At 42.4% G+C, this 19,785-nt stretch overlaps 1 protein-coding gene across 3 annotated transcripts in view; it reads right to left on the reverse strand.

The window, feature by feature from the left end:
- Positions 1 to 2,756: 2,756 nt before the first annotated feature.
- Positions 2,757 to 19,785, reverse strand: part of CRCP (CGRP receptor component) — a 69,183-nt gene continuing 52,154 nt past the window's right edge. For all 3 annotated transcript variants that reach the window (XM_030222382.1, XM_030222381.1, XM_030222380.1), the window contains exon 6: positions 2,757 to 3,157. In XM_030222382.1, the coding sequence (XP_030078242.1) occupies positions 3,014 to 3,157 (144 nt within the window). In that variant the 3' untranslated portion in view covers positions 2,757 to 3,013. The remainder of the gene's footprint in view (positions 3,158 to 19,785) is intronic.

Here is a 19,785-nt window from a genome sequence, read left to right on the forward strand (position 1 = left end):
GTGACAAGGCGGTGGCTGTATCTAGAAGGTTGTTGGGCTGTATAGAGAGAGGTGTGACCAGCAGAAGGGAGTGTTGATGCCCCTGTATAAGTCGTTGGTGAGGCCCCATCTAGAGTATTGTGTTCAGTTTTGGAGGCCGTATCTTGCTAAGGATGTAAAAAGAATTGAAGCGGTGCAAAGAAAAGCTACGAGAATGGTATGGGATTTGCGTAACAAGACGTATGAGGAGAGACTTGCTGACCTGAACATGTATACCCTGGAGGAAAGGAGAAACAGGGGTGATATGATACAGACGTTCAAATATTTGAAAGGTATTAATCCGCAAACGAACCTTTTCCGGAGATACGAAGGCGGTAGAACGAGAGGACATGAAATGAGATTGAAGGGGGGCAGACTCAAGAAAAATGTCAGGAAGTATTTCTTCACGGAGAGAGTGGTGGATGCTTGGAATGCCCTCCCGCGGGAGGTGGTGGAGAGGAAAACGGTAACGGAATTCAAACATGTGTGGGATAAACATAAAGGAATCCTGTTCAGAAGGAAAGGATCCTCAGGAGCTTAACCGAGATTGGATAGCAGAGCCGGTAGTGGGAGGCGGGGCTGGAGGTTGGGAGGTGGGGATAGTGCGGGGCAGACTTATACGGTCTGTGCCAGAGCCAGTGGTGGGAGGCGGGACTGGAGGTTGGGAGGCAGGGATAGCGCTGGGCACACTTATACGGTCTGTGCCAGAGCCGGTGGTGGGAGGCAGGGATAGTGCTGGGCAGACTTATACGGTCTGTGCCCTGAAAAGCACAGGTACAAATCAAAGTAGGGTATACACATGAGTTGTCTTGTTGGGCAGAATGGATGGACCGGGCAGGTATTTTTCTGCCATCATCTACTATGTTACTATGTTATATCTCCACCTGAGGGTCTCTCTTTCACTGGTTTTATCAGGGAGATGGTTTCTGCCATCCTATTTAAGTTGGAAATGGAGGAAGAACCCAGAGTGGAGATGTTGACTGTCCTGGGACTACGAGTCTCCTCCTAAGGAAGGGGTCACTGTACCATTGCACCCTATCCTTAAAGATGCACCAATGAAGAACTGGGAATCTTCCCTCTCAGTGCAGGTTGTAGCTAAGAGGGTGGATTACACAGTAGCGTATGCAATAGGCTTCCGGATTCAAGAGGGCTCAACTGCCCCATCATTCTCTGGCGGTCGAATCCGTTCTCAAATGAGCTAGGAGTTCCAGGACTCATGCCTTGGAACCCCTAGGTAGGAAAGCTAGAACACTAGGCTTGTTTGGGAGGAAATCTTTTTCCACATCCAGTTTTACCAGCTCTACACGAGCCTCTACTTGCAATCTTTAATCCGCAGTACACTAAGTCTTGCGGATATTCTCCCACAGGAGAAGGCCGCAGAGTTTTGCCAGTTGTCCAATAAGCAGCTGGAGTGCAGAAAATATCTGGCTGTGGCGCCTATGACTCTTGACATAGCGTTGACGTCTGCCATTGGTGTGGGAATGTGCAGACTCTCATGGCTGCATGTCTCAGACCTGGAACCAGAGGCGCAGGAGAGATTGGTGGATGTTCCCTGCTGAGGTGACAACTTGTTTGGAGATAAGGTGGAAGAGGTCACCAACCTCCATAAAGAAACATATGGACACCATCCAAACTCTGTCTCAGCACCAGGCTTTGTTGGATGACATCACCCAGCTGTGAGTATACTTGGCATGCTGTCCTTGGAGAACACCTGCTACAGGTGAGTAACTTTGCTTTCTCATGTAATACACTTGTGTACTTTTTTAAATTTGAAATATTTATTAAACATTTTCAAACAAATACATTAATCGACAGAGAAACATCTGATACAGTTGCTTCAATAATTAACTTCCCTCCCTACTCCCTCTCTCCCAGAGAACATTTGTGTATTTTAGAGGCAGTAACTGGACATTTTTGTTGGGGGTAAACATGTTACATATGGAAAATCATGGTCCAAATATTGCCCTTCCCCTCCCTCCCCCCCCCTCCTTTCCAGATAAAAACAGGGTAACTGCTCAGAGCACTTGTAAGTTCACGCCTTCTTCAGTGTACCTGTAATGAACCTGTGTTGTACACATCAGAAGGATTTTCAAGAGAAGAAAAGCATCCATGGGACTGTAAGCCCTGCTGCCAGATTCAAAATGGCCTCCCTTATGCAGAATGATGCTCTCTCTCTCTTCACCCCCCAACACAGCTATTTCTGACTTTTTATTTTGATTAGTTATTTTTCGACCAAGTAGCACTTCTTCTCTTCTGCCTCTGTGGTTCAGTGATCAGCAGTTGGAACTTTAGGGAGCTTCGCAGTATAACCATTGATCCCATAACATCAGATTGGCCAGAGTTTGACATTGTTTCCAAAGCTAGTCTTAAGTCTCAGAAAAATGAAGACACGTATACAGTGATTCCTGCATGCCTCTTTTAATAGAGACTCTCACAGAGCTTTTTCTTTCTATAATCTTTACTTGAATAAAGTCACTAGGTTCTCATGTACTTTTAAGGATACCACTGTATCACATCTGAAATGTGCTGCACTTTACCAGAATCAGGGTATAAAGTAAAAGTCCTTGCAGAGCTTTTAGCCACCTCTAGCTAAATTAACATCAAGTATTAAAGCATCCACAAGTTTATTCTTTGTCCTAAATTTGGACTTAAAACACAGTAAATCATACAGTATCACAGTACTATTCAATCTTCTTTTCCATTCTCTATAATATCCAAATGCATTCCAGACTTTTTTCTTTACCTTGAACTTCTGACTGAATATAACCAGACGTAAACAAACTCGATCCACAGCAAAAGTTTGTGCAAGTTGATCAAAAAGTCCATTCTGAACAGCTTGGCTTATATGAAGCTTGAAAACATATAATGACAGTAACACCCACTTCTCTACCTGGATATAAAACATAAACACACACACACAATGTCACTGAAAATACTAGTTGCCAACTTCTGGAATCTGGGGAGAGATGGCACATGCAATTTTTAATGCAGTGTACTACTGGTTCCCTTCTTCTTCGACAGCCATGTCAGCTGCCTCCTGCTGCTCTTCCTCTGGGTCTCCTGGCAGAGTGCTTGTGATGGTCTCGATCAGTTCTTCAATCTGCTCTTCTGTTAGTCTTTCTTCGCTCTCTTCTACAATCTGTGAAGGATAAGGAAATGGTCATGACAGTAAAAACACCCTGCGGAAGCCCTGGACTGTACCAAGGAAAGGAATGGCTCTTACTACAGCACTCAGCACTTTTATTTCCATAAACCTTTACTCAGTATCTCTGCAGAGGTTACATTACTAGAAGCAGTAGGCAGAAATGGATCATAAAGCTTTAGCATGGTACAGAAGTTACAGTGTGAGTTTAATTCCCAAGATTTCCACTTGGAAGAAGGAGAGGGAGATAAGGCAACGGAAGCTTCATGGAATATGGCATCAATGTGGCACTTTCTAAAGATGGCTAGTTTGTGAATTTGTGCCTCACTGTATTCTCTAGACATTAAATAATACTTATATGGTCTTGAAAATCTATATACAGTGAGGTGAGTATTTAGTTAATGGATATATTCAAAAAGGTAACTGGTGAAGTCTGGCTGTTTGAAAATCTCTAATTTTGGGACACACTTTTTTGATCAACTAATTGAACATTACAAATACCAATTACAATTTATATTCTGCTACAAATTGAATTTGGCTCAGTGCAGATAACAGTATAAGTAGCCATGTTCTAGTAACATACAAATTTAAAAACTAAACCAAATTATAAACAAATCATATTAAACATTTCTGAAATAAAAAAAGCTATTACTAATTTTCTTAAAGGGAGAGCATTCCAGCATTTTGCTGCTTGGTATGCAAAACCAGCAGTATGAATTGTTTTAAATTTTACTTGCTGAATATCAGCGCTAGCTAGAAAATGTTACCCACCCCCGACACACCTCTCATGAGATGTCCAGCTAAAATTTAACCTATGAGATCCATGGGAAATTCAAACAGGATGATTTGTCCTGTTAATGCTTGAAGTTAACCCAATAAATCATCTGCATATTGATCCCAGCAAACATTAGTTCTTATGACTTGTGCTTTTAAATGTAAACAAATTGTAAATTTGGTTGTTTATTTTCCAGCTTTTTCGGGATTCCTGGAGTATACTACAAATTGTTGCTTATCAGAATTTTAATGAAGGGATGCTAGTACGGGGACTTCTATGGTCTGTATCCCATATATGGCAAGATGGATCAAGATAGGCTGGAGTGGACTGTGACGGCAACTCCAGTAGTTGGGACACAAGGACAATGCCAAGTGGACTTCTACGGTCTGTGTCCCAAAAATGGCAAAGAAAGCTCAGGATCAAGTATACGCATTTTATACTACATTCATTGTTGAAATTATGAGTGTGACTGCTGAGCAGGCTGGATGGACCTTTTCCAGTCCATTCTAACACAGGCCTGTCCAAGTTCAGCCCTCAAGGGCTGCAAGCAAACCACGTTTTCAAGGTATCCCTAATGAAGATGCATGAGAGAGATCTACATACAAATGCATGTAGTGGGCATGTAAATCTTTCTCATGCATATTCGTTAAGGATATCTTGAAAACTTGATCTGCTTGCAGTCCTCGAGATTGAATTTGGCTTGTTAGATTGTGAAACATGCCGTGTAGAATGCAATTTAATATGTTCTAAAATAAACATGTTTAGCTATTGCTCTGACCCAAAAAGATTTTTTGAAAATAGGCACGTGATAACTTTTGATTTGTGAAATTTGGCACAGAAAGGAACAAGCTGAGAAAATACTGAGTAATTTCAGTTTTTTTTCTCCACCAGGGCCATTTTCTGGGTGTATTACAAATTAAAACCTAAGAACAGAAGCCCTATATTATTGTTGAGGCTGGGCTGAAAAAAGGCATCACAATCTGCTAGGATTCTAGATAAAAACAGGAAAGTAAGAAAGTGCTGAGGGGTAGTACCAGAGGATAAACAGAAACTAACATTGTGTTCAGTATGTGGGCAGAGACATGACTAAATCAGACAGGAGGGAAAGTTTAAGGTTACAAAGCAAAGCTTAGCAATATCTGCAACTCACACTGAGCCAATTAGTGCAGGCAAATAAAGACCCAGAGAACAAAGGAACTTGCATTTCAACATTTCAAAACCACATGAAGCCAGTTATAATGTTTTGCTTCATAAAACACAGTCATTCCTGGTTTCAGAATCTTTTGTTGTGAAGGTCTCTATCAATATATACAGACTGCATGGGTTGGGGTGGGAGAGAGAGAAGAAAGACGTTAACACAAAGTTGTTGATTTTTTAAAATTATTTTTATTGCTTTGTTTAAATTCTTGAAAACAGCTCATTGTTTTCACTAGAATTATGAAGCACAAAACTAAAATCAGTGGGTGGCATTTCACTTCTGTGAATAAAACATACCCCCCCCCCCCCATCATCCATTCACTTTGAATGGGCTGTGTTCATGTTGCCACACGGCTTAGTAAACAGGGAGGACAGTCTTCCAATAGGGAATTTGTGCAGCTGGATTCCTAGTTCCCCTATCTTTTCTTTCTCCCAGTAATTATTATTTCCTATGCCTCTGCATATGTTGGAAATCAAAAGGACTGTACTATTTTTAAGACTGAAATCCACCCCCATCCTGCGACTGTCACTGAAATGCTTTGATGTTTCACTTATATATACTGCCATCTACCAACATTTGCTTATTTCCAATCTGACGAAGAAGGGCAACCTTCGAAAGCTAATCAAGAAATGTATTAAGCTATGTCCAATAAAAAAGGTATCATCTTATTTTCTTATCCATGTTTCATTTCTATTGATTACCGAAAAAAAAACCTCACTCCCCAATCCCATTTTTCTACAGTACGTTCTGCAATGTTTTTCTGGACTAGCAGCCCCCTCCTTCTCTCTCTGAATTTCCAGCTGAACTGGAACCAGCCTCTCTTGGGCCACAGCACCATGAACCTTCACGTGAAACTACCTGCAGCATTTATCCCTTTTATTTTATTTTTTTAATTCTCCTTCCAGCTCAGCCCTATCATTGTAGTGACAGTCTTCAAGCTGTTGAGTCCCTCCAAAATGCAGTAGCATGCAGCCTGAGTCTAGCCCTGGGTATCAGCTACAAATGCTTCCTCCACAGCAGCCCTTGATAGCATGAGAAACAAAGCCCTGCTTGAGGAATCATGGCAAGATCCCTCTGCATGGCATGGCACTGCAAAGCACTGCTGAGCCACTGGGGCAGCCCTGTAATAGACTTTTTTAGCATATGCAATCAGCTCAGCTGAGCTATGCAAAAGCAACATCAGGTTCAATACTCAGTGCTGCCACCTAGCTTTAAAACTTGCTCAGTGACAGTCCTTGGACAGGCAGATTATTATTTGAATTAATCCAGAGCTGCAAAAAATGTTATTTTTACTATCCCCATTTGTATAGCACTCGCAGATATATGCAATGCTGTACAGACACAACACAATATTCAGGCCTGCTCTTACAAGCCGATTAAGACAGACTGATAAGTCATACAAGAAAAACAAATGAGACTCACAAGTTAATATATGTCACTGGTACCATCTGATTCCCATTAAATTTAAAACGAATCAAATAAAATTTTCTTCACTCAATGTGTAATTAAACTTTGGAATTTGTTGCCAGAGAATGTGGTAAAGGCAGTTAGCTTAGCGCTCCTGTTTCATAACATCTTCATCTGGAGCTAAACCTTTATAGTGCCCTGCAATTTAAACGACTTACATCAGTTTCTGGCTGTGTTTATTTCTTTTTATCCTATGTATATCATCTCATGTACTCACAATTACCTTATTCCTCCGCTAGAACCGTTCTGTCTCCCAGCAAGAGAATATCTCAAAAAATGGCGCCGATCAGCTGATTTTATTATGTCAGACGCAGGGGCGTAGCCAGACACCCAAGTTTGGGTGGGCCAGGACCCAAAGTGGGTGGGCAGAACTCCACCTTGTCCTACAAGTGATTTGGTTTCTCCCTCTCTCGCCTGCATGCCATATGGTCTTTCAAACATCCCCTCTCCCCCGTATACCTTTTAAATAGCAGATTTTCACCGGCAGCAAACAGTTGTTGGGAATTTTTGGTTGGTGGGGCTTGGGGTCCCTGCCAGCCACATTATAGGTGTGCTGCCACTTGGTGGGCCTGAACCTAAAGTGGGTGGGCCTGGGCCCACCCCAGCCCACCCTTGGCTACGCCACTGGTCAGACGCCCTGCTAGCTCTTCGTTGTCTTAACCAATCAAATTGCTGTAACCTCCCCCTCTCCACTCTCACTTATACCTTGTTCTACCAGTATTATAAAAATACTTTCCACTCTATTTTATTATTTAGTCCTATTGGGTTTAAAGCTTCTAATCTATATATCCAACGTTGTTCTTTCTGCAACAGTCACCTCCCGAATGGAATTGGGGACATGTTACGAAACAGGAGCGCACTGTAGAGCAAACCAGTGAGAAAGCCCAGAAGAAAAGATAAGTGCTAAACCAAATGACATTATAAAGGTGGAATATGTATAAAAAATGTAAAAAGAATTACTAACCTAGACTAATGAGGATTCCCGCTGTTATAATAGTGGTAAAATCCAACGGTACAGTGGAGAGGTGAAGTCTATTTAGCAAGCAAACAATAGGCACACCGGAGATCTGAAGTCAAGGTTCAAGTATCTATATATATAAAACTCACCCTCAACGTTCTATTTGCACTGACGTCACTGAAGCCAGGTTCGTAAGTTCGAAGCTCTGAAGCCACACAAAATCACAGTCTGTGGGGCCCTGCCCTCGCGTCAAACGTTATGACGTTGAGGGCAGAGCACATTCTCAGCTCCAACATTGTACTGCACTGTAGCTCTCGCACGGAGGCTGCAGGGGGGCCGGCGACACACGGAGACACAAAGGGACGGAGGGGAGCCTTGTTAGCGCCCGTTTCATTGCGATTTGAAACGGGCCTTCGTTACTAGTATATTAAGAAGACTGTGTTGAAACAATTAATGTGCCACAGAAATAAGGAAAATCATGAGAAATTCTCTCTTCTAAACCCCCTCAATGCGACCTCAGAGCTGGCGGTAAGTTTCCAGCAATAGGGCAGGGTTTTTGTGCGCCGTTTCTCTCAGCATTGGGAAAGAATAACTCATAACTTCATTTACATCTGTTTGGCTATATTTAAATGCAATTTGCACCAATCTTCGGTGTGCACATTGTTTCTTGCGATACAGCCTTCTGAGCATGCTGCACACACTAACGCTGGCGCTAGTCTGGGGCTAATCACCTCTAGCGCCATTGTTAGGTTTTGAGCATTGGCGCATTTGTTACACTTAATTCAGTGTATGTATACTAAAACTGTCAGAACTGCTTCTCTCGTAGAAATTTACTGGGGCATATTTTAGAGAAGGTTGGTTTTTCTGCATTCCACCATATGCACAAACCTCTACAGTAGAGAAACTTCCTCCAAATTACCTCCTCCCTTCCTGTGACTAGCGCAGCCGTCCAGTGCTCCACCCCCACTGCCTTCATCCTACCCACAGTCTCTGCTGCTGATTACAAGGGTCACAGGTAGAGAATGACATGGGGATGGAGACCGGCAATAACAGGAAATTGTGAAAACAGGAAACTGCATCAGAAGGCGGGTCAGGCAGAAGGAAGGCGCCAGAGCAGGCTGTGAGGATGCTGTTGATGCGCCATATGATAGTGGAAGAGCAGTGAGGAGGGAAGGAGATAAAGTGCTGGACCACGGAGGGGGGAGGGGAAGGGAGAGAGGTATATAAAATATGTCCACAATAAACAACAAAGAAAATGAAAAAAGGACTAAGAATATTTACATTCCCTGTGTGGGGTCTATAAGTGTTTGTGTGTGTTATATCTGTTCTGTGATTTATTTGTTGCATTTGTATCCCATATTTTCCCACCTATTTGCAGGCTCAATGTGGCTTACATAGCACCGTGATGGCGATCGCCATATCCGGTGTGAGAAATACAGAGTGGTATTGTGTTAGAGTTCATGAGTGACAGAGTAAATTAGGAACACAGGGAGGAAGAGTTAAGTTTTGTCCAGTTCTGGTATAGGTTTCGTTGTGTTGCAGGGTTCAGGCGTTTTAAGTTGGATCGTTATGGTATGCCTTTTTGAACAAGTTGGTTTTTCGTGATTTCCGGACGTTTGTTAGGTCATGCATTGTTTTCATGACGTTTGGTAGTGCATTCCATAGTTGTGTGCTTATGTAGGCGAAGCTGGATGCATAGGTTGATTTATATTTTAGACCTTCACAGCTTGGGTAGTGGAGATTTAGGTATGTGCGTGATGACCTTTTCGTGTTTTTGGTTGGTAAGTCTATGAGGTCTGTCATGTATACCGGGGCCTCACCGGTATACATGATTTGTGTCTTTTGGAGATGTTGCTGGGGGATGGGGGGGAGGGATATTTGCAAGGTGACCAGTTTTAGTGTATGGGGCAGTTTGGAGCATGTAAGGTTAGTTTTGGGGGGCTGGTTTTGGTGGTGGTGGAGGCATTTTATGGGATGGGCAATTTGGAGGTGGGGGCAGTTGCAGGGGATCTTTTAAGGTGCAGGGACAATATGCAGGGTTGGGGTGGTAGTTTTTGGAGATGAGGCAGTTTGGAGATGTGGTAGTTCTGGGCTGTAGGTGTGGAGTTGGGAACAGTTTGGGAATTTGAAAGAGCAGAGAATTCCACCTTTTAAACTGTTTTGTCCTGGCCTCTAACTGCTACATTTCACTCTAAGCTTCCATGCTACAGAAGCTGGAAACTCCTTTTCCCACAGAAATGTATTGGGTGATTTATTTCTCTGGAAACCCTAGTCTGATTTGGCTCATTTTCTAACTCAGTGTATCTTTTTTCCTGTTTTTTTTCCTCGTGCCATTTTTCATCCCATTTTATTAATGTTTCTGTGCTACAGAAGCTGGAACTTCTCCCACAGAAATGCACTTGGTCTACTGGGGGGGGGGGGGGGGGGGGGGAGCTTATTTCTCTGGAACTTCCAGTCCAATTTGGCCCATTTTCAAACTTGTGTCTTTTTAGTGTTTTTTTTTCTTTGATGCCCTCTATCAGTAATAAGAATGGCTTCCCCAATCACAGAAGCGACTGGTAGAAATCCCGATTAAGGTGGTTTCTTAAAAGAGGAGGGAAATATTATTCCAACACCTATTCCTAAAAACCCTACCCTTCTGTCACGTCTGTGGCCGTGATCCCTCTCAGACTCACCTTATTTCCGGCGGTCAGCTTCTGAGCTGGCTCCTGTCTGTTCTTCCTGAGTTAATTCTGTCTCTGTGTGCTGGCTGCACTGGATTGTCTGTGTGCTGTTTCCTGTTCCAGACTTCAGCCCAGTCCAGTCTGGATCTTCTGGCCTGCCAGACTTGCTTGGCTTGTATGAGCCTGCACAGCACCCGTAGTTGCCTTGTGATTGCTGCAGCTGAATCTCAGCTGCTGCTGGGCTTATTAGCCATTGGAAACTCTCTGCTTTGCCTTTGCATCGCCTAAGGCCCTGGTTTGTTGGTGCTTGTTGCACTTCTGCCTAGTCCAGTTTATAGTATGTATTCTTGCCTGATTCTAGTTTAGTCTTTGTGTAGCTTGGTGTTCTGTACTGCTTGTTTCCCAGTATTGTTTCTTGTTTGTATGTCTTTGTCTAGTTCTAGGTTGTCTGTGTTTCTTGTTCAGTGGCTGCCTGGCAGCTTTCAGTTCTGTCTCTTATCTACCAGTGTTTGTTCCCTGTTTCAGTGGCTGCTTGCAGCTTTCAGTTCTGCCTCTTGTCTGTCTGAGAGTCCTAGTCTAGTATTCTGCCTAGCCTCCCTGTGTGTTCTAGTCCCTGTGTGTATCCTGCTGGTATCCAGTTCTGGCCCTGTCCGGTAAGCCCTGCCGGCCACCTGCACTCAGGAGCTCAACTCCTGAGGAATGGTGGTCAAGTGCAGGTGAAGTCTACCTGGCCCTGTCAGAGTTCTGCCTTATCCCTGTGTGGGGTGGTTTTGCCTGCCACTGCTGCTCCTCGGCAGTGGCCCAAGGGCTCACAAACCTAGTTCCTGCTTTTGGAAAACGTGACACCTTCCCAGCTCAGATGTAACAAATTACAGCCCAATCGTTTCTATATCGATACTAACCAAAGTAACAGAGGGAATAGTGACTGCTCAACTAGTCAAGTTTCTAGACCAGCATGATATTCTCCATTACTCTCAGTCTGGATTCAGGAGCGGATATATTATCAAAACTGTCTTGACATCACTGATATCCAATATCAGAAGACAGGTTAGTCTGGGTAGACAACTCCTGATGCTCCAGTTTGATATGTCGAATGCCTTTGATTTGGTGGACCATGATATCTTCTTAAATTTAATGTGTGGGCTTGGCATAGCTGGAACAGTATTCAATTGGTTTAGAGGTTTTATTATCAATAGGGAAATAGCAGGTAAAAATGAAGGGTGAGATCTCATGGGAATGGTCACCATAGTGCCCCGCAGGGCTCTTCACCGTCTCCAACCTTATTTAACATTCTGATGGCCCCTTTTGGAGCATAGGTTGGAGGCTTTGGTGTTACATCCGTTCATTTATGCAGATGATATAACTACTTTCATCCCTTTAGCTGGAGAAATTTCACGCATAACCAAGATCAAAGAGGTGCTGGATTGTTTGCAATCTTGGGCAAAGTCTACCAAATTGAAAATGAATACAGAAAAGACCAAGCTTTTGCTTATTACTCATCCTAGAAACCCGAATCTAACTGATAACTTTGTAATTGACGGAACTACCTATAAGTTAGAGTCACAATTGAAAATACCGGGGGTAATCTTAGTATTCTCTCCTTTGAATCTCATTCATGTTCATATGTTATCGATCAAGGCATTTCGGCTCCTTTGGAAGCTAAGACGTATACGGCCATATTTTAATTTGATGTATTTCATCTGTTAGTACAGATCAATTAGTTGTAATGTCATTTATATGGGATGCTCTGCAGCCAACTGCAGGTGATTTCAAGTAGTGCAAAAATACAGCAGCTCGTATGATCTTTAAGGCTTCTAGATTTGAAAGTGCCAGACTGCTCCTAGTAAATCTTCACTGGCTACCTATCGAGGCCTGCTCAATCTTTTAGCTATGCTGTCTGGGTTTTCTTTTTTTTTTTTTAACTTTAAAGTTTTTATTGAGAGTTTAACAAGTATTACACCTCAAAATACTGAACACGTTACAGTCCTAATATGACAATTTTACATTCCTAATATGACAATTAGCCTTCAACTTTAGACAATTACATATATCAGTACATAATTCACTTTCCTGTCTGCCCACTCTCCATTTTTGTCCCCCCCCCCAACCTTCCCTCCCCCTATCTTGAATCCAATGATCCCCCCTTCCCCCTCCCTCTCAATCCAACTCCCTTCCCCTCCCTTAAACTTATTAACTCAACCTTTATATTATACCTGGTATGTTGCCCAAATGTATCCACTCCTCAGCATCCAATTTTAAACGCCCCAATCTGCGATCTGTTAATTTCTCCATCTCAGCCACAATTTTAATTTTTGCTGCTCACTGCTGTCTGGTCGGCCCCATTTTTGATTTCCAATGAAAAGCTATGAGTAGCTTCGCTGCCGCCAGACTTATGCGTTTGTCTGGGTTTTCTTATCTTGTATGGTTTAGCTCCATCCTATATGTTACCACTGATTCTGTTATTAGGCAAAAATTCTATATCTAGTCAAGACGTTATTTGTGTTTACAATTTCCTTCGCCCCAAGTAAAGTATAAATCTGAATTAGAGGCGTCTATCACCTATCAAGCAGCCAAATGGTGAAACAAACTACCAAAATATATGTTATCAACATGACTATGTGCTCTTTTGGAAAGTTCTGAAAACTTGGTTGTTTCAGAAACTGGTATCGTTTGGACAATAGTATATGATGTTTTATATTAATGATCAAAGCTTAATTGGTTTGCTATATTATCTTAGGGTTTTATTGAATGTATAGTGATTTTAATTGGCCTTTTAATAATGTACTTTCTTGTAATATAAGCCGCATTGATTCATTTATGGTTACTCGTGGCATAGGAATATTGAATGTAATGTAATGTCAAATTTCATCTCATTCTGTTAAAAGTTCAGAGAGCTATTTTGCTCCTAGACAGATGAACATTCTTTACTCTCTTTGTATAATTCATTCCAACTTCCACTGGGTTGGAAAGAATAAAAGCATTCAGCACAAAAGAGAGATTCTTAGGTCAATATTCAAAGGGTTTAACCAGGCAGGAGAGGCTTCTACCCAGTTAAACCCCCGCTGAGCTGGCCAGCCACTGATATTCAGGCACAAATGCTACTGAATATATGCTCTTGGTCAATGGGAAACCAGCTAGGTTAGGGCTGGGCCGGCGGGAGCGCTACTTAGCTGGCTGGCAGCAATTTTTGGTCCACTATCCGGCTAAGTAAGCAGACTAAGTAAGCAGATAAATTTAGGACACCAAAAAGGGTGTTCTAACTTTATCTATTGAGTTAACCGGGCACCAGTTTGAATATCAGCCCATGCTCAGTTAACATCTGGGTTTATTTATTTATTTAGATTTGCTCACACCTTTTTCAGTAGTAGCTCAAGGTGAGTTACATTCAGGTACACTGAATATTTCTCTGTCCCAGGAGGGCTCACAATCTAAGTTTGTACCTGAGGCAATGGAGGGTTAAGTGACTTGCCCAAGATCACAAGGAGCAACAGCGGGATTTGAACCAGCCACCTCTGGATTGCAAGACCAATGCTCTAACCACTAGGCCACTCCTCCACTAGCAACATTCCATGTAGAAGCCTGCCCTTGCAGATCAGCAATGAGGCCTTGCAGGCTTCTGTTTCTGTGAGTCTGACGTCCTGTGAGCCCTCCTGGGACAGAGAAATATTCAGGCCACTCCTCCAGTAATCTGGATATTAAATGCCGAGGCCAGACATGCCCTGGCACTGAACATCCAGGGTTAACTTGGCCCGCAGCCACTTACTGCCAAGGGCTGAATATTGAGCCCTCTGAAACAGTATTGTGCCCCTCTCTCCCCCCTTTTTAAGAAACAAAGAGGCAATAATGACTTCCCTAAGGCAAACCATATAATGACCTTCCCATGATAGATCAAAGAATATAAACCTAAGTGGGTAACATGGATTTTAGTTCTCATCCTAACACACAGAGTAAATTAAGACCTCAAACCCCTGGCAAAAGCCCCAGAAACTTCAGTCCATCCAGCAATTTGACTGACTGCCTTTTGACATGGCATCACTGCCAGAGAAACCACTTAAAAACTGAGCCCACTGGCACCAATACTGTGATAAGCTTATGTCCCCATCGCATGGAATAATAATTCTAAGCAGCTGAAATCTAGTCTCTGCAAAAATAATACACAGTACTTCCAGTGTCCTTGATGGTAATGGGTATATTAAATGTGCTACTCTAACAGAAACCCTGTGTTTCTTCAGCCTTAGAAGCAGATGGATTCCATCAAAATTTGACATACACCATTAAGCCACTCAATATCTTGCAGGCTGTATGAGGAATCTGTCCAACATCTCAACTGAGTTGTGTATTTGGAACAGCTATGATGCCTTATTATTTTGTTTAGACTGAGCTTTTTAAGACGTAGGCAAGATTTAGCATGACCTCCTGTGAGTGGCGTTGCCAGGCCTTTGCTAAAGCAAAGAAACAGAATCTGTTTGTCAAAACCATTGTAGTGCTGCTTCTATTGCGACTCTTCCAGCGGTACCCCATAACTGTTATCTAAAGATAAATACTATGGAAGCAGGCAGAAAATAACCAACAAAGGGCTTGCTATCATAGTTCAGTGTTTCCCAAGTCAGTCCTGGAGTACCCCCCATGACTGTTAGGTTTTCAGGATATCCACAATGAATATGCATACACTGTCTCCATTATATGCAAATATCTTTCATGCAAATTCATTGTGGATATCCTGAAAACCTGACTGGCAAGGGGGTACTCCAGGACCAACTTGGGAAACACTGTCATAGACCATGGGCATTCAACAGCTTTACATAAGAACATAAGAATAGCCATACTGGGTTAGACCAATGGTCCATCTAGCCAAGTATCCTGTTTCCAACAGTGGCCAATCCAGGTCACAAGTACATGGTACAAACCCAAATAGTAGCAACTTTCCATGCTACCAATCCTAGGGCAAGCAGTGGCTTCTCACATGTCCATCTCAATAGCAGACTATGGACTTTTCCTCCAGGAACTTGTCCAACCCTTTTTTAAACCCAGATATGCTAACTGCTGTTACTACATCCTCCGGCAAAGAGTTCCAGAGCTTAACTATTCATTGAGTGAAAAAATATTTCCTCCTGTTTGTTTTAGAAGTATCTCCATGCAACTTCATTAAGTGTCCCCTAGACTTAGTACTTTTTGAAAGAGGAAATAAAATCGATTCACTTCTACTCATTCTACACCACTCAGAATTCTGTAGACCCGAATCACATCTCCTCTCAACCGTCTCTTTTCCAAGCTGAAGAGCCCTAACCTCTTTAGCCTTTCCTCGTAAGAGAGGTATTCCATCCCCTTTATAATTTTGGTTACTCTTCATTGAACCTTTTCTTATTCTACTATATCATTTTTGAGATACGGTGACCAGAACTGAACGCAATACTCAAGGTGAGGTCACACCATGGAGCGATACAGAGGAATTATAGTATTCTCAATCTCATTTACCATCCCTTTCCTAGTATCCTGTTTGCTTTTTTTGGCTGCCGCCACATACTGGCCAGAAGATTTTCAGCATATTGTCTACACCACCACCTAGATCTTTTTCTTGGGTGCTGACCACCAAGGTAGACCCTAGCATCAGGTAACTATTTCGGATTATTCTTTCCAATGTGCATCACTTTGCATTTGTCCACATTAAATTTCATCTGACACTTGGATACCTAGTCTTCCAATTTCTTAAGGTCTTCCTGTAATTTTTCACAGTCAGCATGTGTTTTAACAACCTTGAATAGCTTTGTGTTCAATGCAAATTTAATCACCTCACTAGTCATTCCGATTTCCAGATCATTTATAAATGTTAAATAGCAACAGTCCCAGTACAGAACCCTGTGGCACACTACTTTTCAACCTCCTCCATTGAGAGAAATGGCCATTTAACCGTACCCCTCTGCTTTCTATTCAATAACCAGTTCCCAATCCACAACAGAACGTTGTCTTCTCTCCTATGACTCTAATTTTCTCAGGAGTCTCTCATGAGGAACTTTGTCAAAAACTTTCTGAAAATCTAAACACACTACTTCAACTGGCTCACTTTTATTACTCAAGCATTCAAAGAAATGAAGCAAATTGGTGAGACAAGACTTCCCTTGGCTGAAACGATGCTGACTCTGTCCCATTAAACCATGTTTATTTATGTGTTCTGTAATTTTATTCTTTATAATAGTTTCTACTATTTTACCCAGCACCAATGTCAGGCTTACCGGTCTGTAATTTCCTGGATTACCCCTGGAACCTTTTTTAAAAAATCAGCGTCACACTGGCCACCCTCCAATCTTTAGGTACTATGGATGACTTTAATGACAGGTTACAGATTACTAACAGCAGATCAGCAATTTCATGGTTGAGTTCTTTCAGTAACTTTGGATGAATGCCATCCAGTGAGGGTGATTTACTACTCTCTAATTTGTCTATTTGCCTCTGTATGTCTTCCTGACTCACCGAGATTTCTATCAGTTCCTCCGCATCAACACCCTTGAAAACCATTTCTGGTACAAGTAGATCTCTTACATCTTCTTCTGTAAAGACTGAAACAAAGAATTCATTCAGTTTCTCCCCTAAGCCTTATCCTCTCCAAGTGCCCCTTTTGCTCCTTCGTGATCTAATGGTCCCATGGATTCCCTCACAGGCTTTCTGCTTCTGGTGTACCTAAAAATGTTGTTACTGTGAGTTTCTACTTCTGCGGCAAGTTTCTCGTCATATTCTCTTTTAGCTTTTGCATCTAGCTTGACAGTGCTTACGTTGCTTCTTATTTTCTTCATTTGGGTTCTTTCTCCATTGTTTCAAGGACATACATTTGACTCTAATAGCCTCTTTCACTTCACCTTTTAACTATGCTGGCTGTCATTTTCTCTTCTTTCCACCTTTGTAAATACATGGAATGCATCTGGTCTGGGCTTCCAAGATGGTATTTTTAAACAACATCTATATCAGATTTAATATCCTACCTTTTGCAGCTGATCCTTTTAGCTTCTTTTTAACCATTTTCCTCATTTTATCATAGCCACCCTTTTGAAAATTAAATACTGCTACAGTAGATGTCCTTTGTGGCTTCATTACAGCTAGTAGCTCAAACTTGATCATGTTATGATCACTGTTTCCCAGTGGACCCAACACCGTTACCTCTGGTACTATGCTCTGCACTCCACCAAGGACTTGATCTAAAATGGCTGCTCCTCTTGTTGGTTCCTGGACCAGTTGCTCAAAGAAGTTCAGATCCAGCTCACATCAACAGTGGTCAAAACGGGTCATCTTCATGTGCATGCCACGATGATACACAATGAGAGTCTATTCTATAATGCCATCTATGTGCTCAGATTCTATTATAAAATACTAGGTAAAAGAGACCTGTTTCGAACAGAAAGGAAACGGGTGCTAGCAAGGGTCCAGGGCCCCCTCCTTCCGTCCTACCCCTGTCCAGGCGCCGTCATTGGGGAACAAGACGCCTGGGCTGCTGTAGCCACACGGCACGCACCTCCCGCACACGCAGGCTGGGCTGTTTTGCTATTTTCTTTGGCGCTCCGCGTCACAGCTGGCCTCACACTGGCTCAGCCCCGACTCATCTGGATTCGCCGCTCCTATCATCGCGGCTCCTCCCCTCTTCCCTCTGCTAGCCAATCTGGTGTCTCCTTTCCCTCGTCTCCTCCCTCTGGCCCTGATGCATCCGAATTCGCCACTCCTGTCTTCACAGCTCCTCTCCTCTCCCCTCTGCTGGCCAATCTGGTGTCTCTTTTCCTTTATAGCCTCCCCATGTCCTGCATCAGTGTGTGTGTGTGTTTCCCTGGCAACTTGTATAGTTGCCTCGAGTTCCCTCGAGGGCGGGGCGATTACGAACCCTACGAACACTACACGGCTTCACTGCCAGCTGCCACAGAGTCAGCTTCAGAACATTGGAGGTGCGAATTATTATATTAGACTAGCATAAACCAGTATCAACTACTGCCTTACCATGTATGCACCTGCACTAGCCATAGACCCCGTGTAACTATAGGTGCCCTACATGCATGATACAATATATAACAGGGGTACTGTTGTCCAGAAAAAACAGGAGGAGAACATATGTCAATAACATTCAAAAAATGTTTCAGTTGTATATGATACTGTCCGTGGTAACAAGAGGAAGCTAACACTCAGGTATGAAACCAAGATATTAATGGTTATAAGGGGAATTCTCAGAGTTGTAACTCACCCATGCAGGGATATCCACAATGTAAGATATTACCCTAGAGAGAGGGTAAGTGTCTCAATCACTGAATATCCCCTGAAAATATATTTTAAATTTCAAGCACACCTTAGTGCCCATATAATAACTATACCTCGTGAATACAGCAAAATACATATACTAAATTCAATCTTTCACATTCACTTGCAACTGACATATTCACCACCCAGTTTTCAAAAAGCAGATTTCTATACTATATATTTTCATGCCATGTATGTGCTATGTACTACATACTTTCCTAAACATCTTCTAATAAAATAGCAGCACTTATCTCAGGGCTGTCAAGGAACACACACAACTTACAATATACTGTAAGTCGCATACACGTGGGGGCCCCGCCCATGCTCCACCCACGTGCAAGCTCCCCTTGCATTTACATGTTATGCCACTCAAGAATACAGAATAGCCCTTAAGTGCCCTGCTAGCACTTTTGCAGGTTACTGTACACTTCTGTAAATTCATGTACACAAGGGGCACGCAAACGCAGGCGCCAGTTAAACAGCTGACCTTCATGAGTTCTTTGATGACTTCTGTAAAAAACATTAAAGGCTTCTGTTCAGCTCCCAGTAGAAAAAGCTACAATTATATTGATGGGTACCCCCCAGATGAGAAGTTAGGATTCAAGGATAATGGAGATGTATTCTCTGTACTAGCAATGACTGCCACAGGACAAGGTTGAGCCACAATAGAATGTTGAAGCTCGAGGAATACAAAAGGGAATTTTTTTTGTTTTAATTTCAAAAGAGCTATGAAGGAAGATACAACATACAAGCTGACAGTATAGCTATGAAATATGAACCCTTCATTAGGCATAAAATGTCAACGCCGGTCTATTACAAATGTCAGTGCTATAGACAACCTCCTTCTATTTAAGTATTTTGGTAATAATACAAAGAAAAGAAAAAGAAAATGAAGACAACCCCCCCCCCCAAACTAAAACAAATTGGAGGTAGATTGTCCTTATCTGAACATGGTCATTTTTACATCTGGAATATGATTGTACTTGAAAGAAAGAGGACTAACATGAGGGAATATTGTCTCTGGCACTGTCCATCTGTAAAACAATCTGCAACATTATGAAGAACAAGACCATATGAAAACATAATGAAGAAAATGGTGAACGCAGGTATTAAATAATACCCTGAATCCAGCTGCAGGGAAGGAAGCCTAAACGGCCATGCACTGGCTAGATTCAGTGTCCATGTGTTCCAGGTCCTGGAGGGCAATCATTTAGTGCTCAATCACACTGCCATGGGTGATCGCTTTATAAAGGCGGCTAATAAATAAATAGGTAGGGCGGTTTGCACCTACTGTAC

Source organism: Microcaecilia unicolor, chromosome 13 (assembly GCF_901765095.1).
Source record: "Microcaecilia unicolor chromosome 13, aMicUni1.1, whole genome shotgun sequence".
Taxonomy (NCBI): Eukaryota; Metazoa; Chordata; class Amphibia; order Gymnophiona; family Siphonopidae; genus Microcaecilia; species Microcaecilia unicolor.